This window comes from Polistes fuscatus, unplaced genomic scaffold, assembly GCF_010416935.1.
Source record: "Polistes fuscatus isolate 324 unplaced genomic scaffold, CU_Pfus_HIC Scaffold19, whole genome shotgun sequence".
NCBI lineage: Eukaryota > Metazoa > Arthropoda > Insecta > Hymenoptera > Vespidae > Polistes > Polistes fuscatus.
In genome coordinates this window covers 1,861,462-1,865,215 of record NW_025113095.1, presented here as the reverse complement: position 1 = coordinate 1,865,215, position 3,754 = coordinate 1,861,462, and the positions used below count along the sequence as shown (strand labels likewise).

The 3,754-nt window shown below is 29.3% G+C and overlaps 1 protein-coding gene across 1 annotated transcript; it reads left to right on the top strand.

The window, feature by feature from the left end:
• The first annotated feature begins 537 nt into the window (after positions 1-537).
• LOC122515900 lies at positions 538-3,413 on the top strand. The gene is made up of 6 exons (XM_043633393.1): positions 538-734; positions 888-953; positions 1,133-1,300; positions 1,373-1,382; positions 1,732-2,028; positions 3,105-3,413. Exons 1-6 carry the CDS (start codon positions 538-540, stop codon positions 3,411-3,413), a joined length of 1,047 nt encoding a protein of 348 aa, XP_043489328.1.
• Positions 3,414-3,754: the final 341 nt, after the last annotated feature.

Here is a 3,754-nt window from a genome sequence, read left to right as displayed (position 1 = left end):
ACAAACATACGTTCGTTTACGATAAGAAAAAGGAAACGGAAGTGTTATTTATCTATCTTAGGGAATATCAAATGAGAATTCGTACTAACCATTACGTTCTTTTCTATTCAGTACTTTTAAATTATGCATTAGAAACGCTTTATTCTATTCCTAACTTATTAATACAAAGAACCAAATGCATATAGATGACCTACAAAAAAAAAGAAGAAAAAGAAACAGAAAAAGAATTATTTTATGCCTTGTAATCATCGTTCGTGAAAAAAGATTAAATAAATATAACAGTTAGACGATTATTTTATATCGATTAGGGTATGTTCATAAATTAATTTGCATCTTATTCTCTTCGCATAATTTCCTTTTCTTTTCTTTATTTCTTTTTCATAGAATGTTTCAAAAAGAATTTCAAACGAGTCTTGAAAGCAAAGAACAAAAGTAGGATGAATTATGTTCGTCAGTTGTATTGTATTTGAGTGATCGTATATAATCTATGATAATAATTTTCTATAATAATAATTAATAATAATGATAAAAAATAGTATGGAAGAAGTAGAAGAGATTTTAAAATCTACCAGATTAATTTTACAAATTTTTGGTTTTTGGCCTAGGGAAAGTTTGTCTAATTACAAATTGTCATTGTGGAAAGGATATTTTTCGGTTTTTCTTATTTTTTGTGGTACAATATTTGTGATATTTGCGCAAATAACTCTTGTTGGCGACACAATTGCTTTTTCCGAGTTAGTTCTATTCTTTAATTATTCAATCATTGTTATATACATATTTGGTCTATATATATATATATATCTACGTCATAAAAACAAAGAATAGTATATTTACATTTCTAATATTTTTTTTTTAATTCTTTTATTTGTTTAAATATCAACTAATAGATCATCGGTTAGTGTTGTTGGATGGTCCTTGATGTTATCTAAATGTATGGCATTCAATTTAAAAAGGTTTGTTCTTCCAATGAAATCAATTCATTTGACAACAATTTGATTCAACTATTTTTCGAATTTTTATATACATATAAGCAGAGTAAGCCAAGTATTTGATAAGCTTAATTTGAGGTATAGTAAATTATAAATATTTTTTCCAGAGATATTATATTATTATTATTAATCAAAATGGAAAGAGGAAGGATGGCAGATTATTGGTTGGAAAGACGCGAAATGGCTACGAAATTTCTCGCAATTGTTTATATTATCTTAACTGTTACTTTTTTAGTATCACCCTTGTATTTATCCGGAAGGAATTTACCTTTCCAAGGAAATTTTCCTCCGATCTTTTTTCGAGATCCGTGGTTAGTATTTTTTAATATGTAAAATCTATATAAAACAATATTTTATAAAAACATATTAAGAATATTTCAAAGGTTACAATTAGTATGAATTAGAAATTGGAAAAAAGTCTCCATTGTTCGGTATCCCTTTGTATCGAATTTTGTATTTCGATAGGTTTACCAATGTATTGTGAACTTTAGTCAGGTCGAGAGAAAATTCAATTGGACAAATTAAAACTTTTTTCGGTCGAACAAAACGAAAAAATTATTTCGTGAAAGGGTTACAAACGATCCTTTGTTTAGTGACCATCCTCTATTTCTTTTATCTCATCCCTTTTGTTTCCATTTTTTTTCCTACACTTCGAATAAATCGAATAGGAATAATAAATATAATATAATATAATATAATATAATATAATATAATATAATGATAATAATAATATATTTTAAAGGTATCAGCTGATATATGTGATGGAATAATGTTGACCTTATTAGCAGTATCAAATACATTGGCTTGCGACGTGATACTAATATTATTCGTCTGTCAACTATGCAACGATTTGCATAGAACAGCCACCTTGTTGCAACAATACGGTGACAATGAATGCAGTCTGAGGGATGTCATTAAACAGCACGTTTCTTCCCTAAATTATGGAGAAACGTTATGCAACGCTTTGTCCGTTATGTATCTCGGTCAAAATTGCATTTGCTCGATGACAATCTGTTTGGCTTGTTACATTTCCTTTACCGTAAGTTTCTCATCATTGATTTTTTTATTTAACCTTTTTTTTTTGCGCGAATCAATTTTCCCTCGATCGAATTCACTCATTCAGTTTTAGTCGAGCATAGAAAATTTCTACTTGAAAAATATTTAATAATCCGGTCATATTAATTACCACCCCATTTTGAACGAGTAACGGGAGAGAAGGAGAGAAAAATTATTGATCGATTTTCTACACGCACCCACGTACGCACGCACGCACACGAAAACAAATTTTCTTGTTTTAACCATAGGTTCTTCTACAAGTCACTAACTTCCTAAGCACGTTATTTTGCTCCTACACTATGATCTTGATTGATCGTCAAATTTCAAATGCTTCATCAAGTTGTCCGTGATTGTTCCTGTTTAATCGGTCACGTCTAAGTTCTTTACCTATACAACAACCTTCAAAAAGCTTTATGATCGATGCGATTAGATCGTCTGAGAAACATAGTTCATTAGATTAAAACGAGGAACAATTAAGAAGAATCATTATTTAACTCGAAAAGGGTTGTTTTATTATTAATCACTCAGTCAACTTCTTTCAATTAATTAAACAACAACAACACTAGCAAGTGTAAGATAAAAATCTAAGATTATAATAATAATAGTAATAATAACAAAAAAGTAAGGAGTAACACGTAGATATATATATATATATATAGAATATAATCGAGAATAGTCGGAAGCTTAAGGGTTGAAAGCTGAAAGCTCAACCGGCTCGTAGAATCAATTAATGGTGCTCGTAGAGGCAACCTATAAGCCAATCGACTAATTACGAAAGAGATTAGATGGGATCATGGTATGGGTCGAACGGGAAAACGAGATTAGTCATTGTGCTTTCTCTCTCTCTCTCTCTCTCTCCTCAAACCCTTTCTTAATTAGAAGATTTTTCTCTTTGTCTCTCGTGAGAATATTGAAAGAAACAAAAGAAGAAAAAAAGAATAAAACGAAATAATGATATAAGTAATAGGATAAAAATATCTAAACGATTTTTTGTTTTCTTTTTTTTTATGAACATTTGAAAGAAATGAAATATAAGAATTATATCTTTTTTCATTTCAGATAGCAAATACTTTGACATTGATGAAAATGATCGTAGTACTTTTAGCAATGGTCCCGGTATTGTTCATCAATTGTTATAGCGGAGAAATGATTTATGGTTCTAGTTTGACCGTTAGCATGGCTATCGAAGCTAATTCTTGGAAATCTGGTAACATTAGAGTAACCAAAGATGCTGCATTCGTAGTTCAAAGGGCACAAAAACCTATGAAAATAGCCGTCGGTACTTTTGGTACTATCAATCTAAAGTTTTTCTGTGATTCCATTTATTCGGCCATTTCTTATGCCATGGTTTTGAAAACTATGAGTTAGAAATCATCCTAATTTCAACGTACGAAATGAAATTATTCGTTTTTTCTTTTTTTCTTTTCTTTTTATATTAGAAAATTAACTAATAATAATAATAATAATGATATTAATAAGGTAATGATACAATTGTTAAAGAAAATTGGATAAGAAAAAAAAACGATTTATCAAAGAAGGTGTAGGTAGAAGAAGTTTCGTTCGAAAGATTAATCTGTTTAGACGTCCCTGTTTTATCCAATCTTTGTCTTATCTCTCCCATATTATTGCTAAGACGAATATATATAGTTAACATTATCCAATTAATCTTAAGGGATACAAAGATTCAATAGGGAAAATAACGTTGAACG

Bases quoted from the DNA above. Each gene is read 5' to 3' on its own strand.
- LOC122515900 (XM_043633393.1), top strand. From the start codon at position 538: ATGGAAGAAGTAGAAGAGATTTTAAAATCTACCAGATTAATTTTACAA. The intron at 735-887 runs GTTAGTTCTATT...ATCAACTAATAG, and splicing joins GACACAATTGCTTTTTCCGA to ATCATCGGTTAGTGTTGTTG. The intron at 2,029-3,104 runs GTAAGTTTCTCA...TTTTCATTTCAG, and splicing joins CTTGTTACATTTCCTTTACC to ATAGCAAATACTTTGACATT.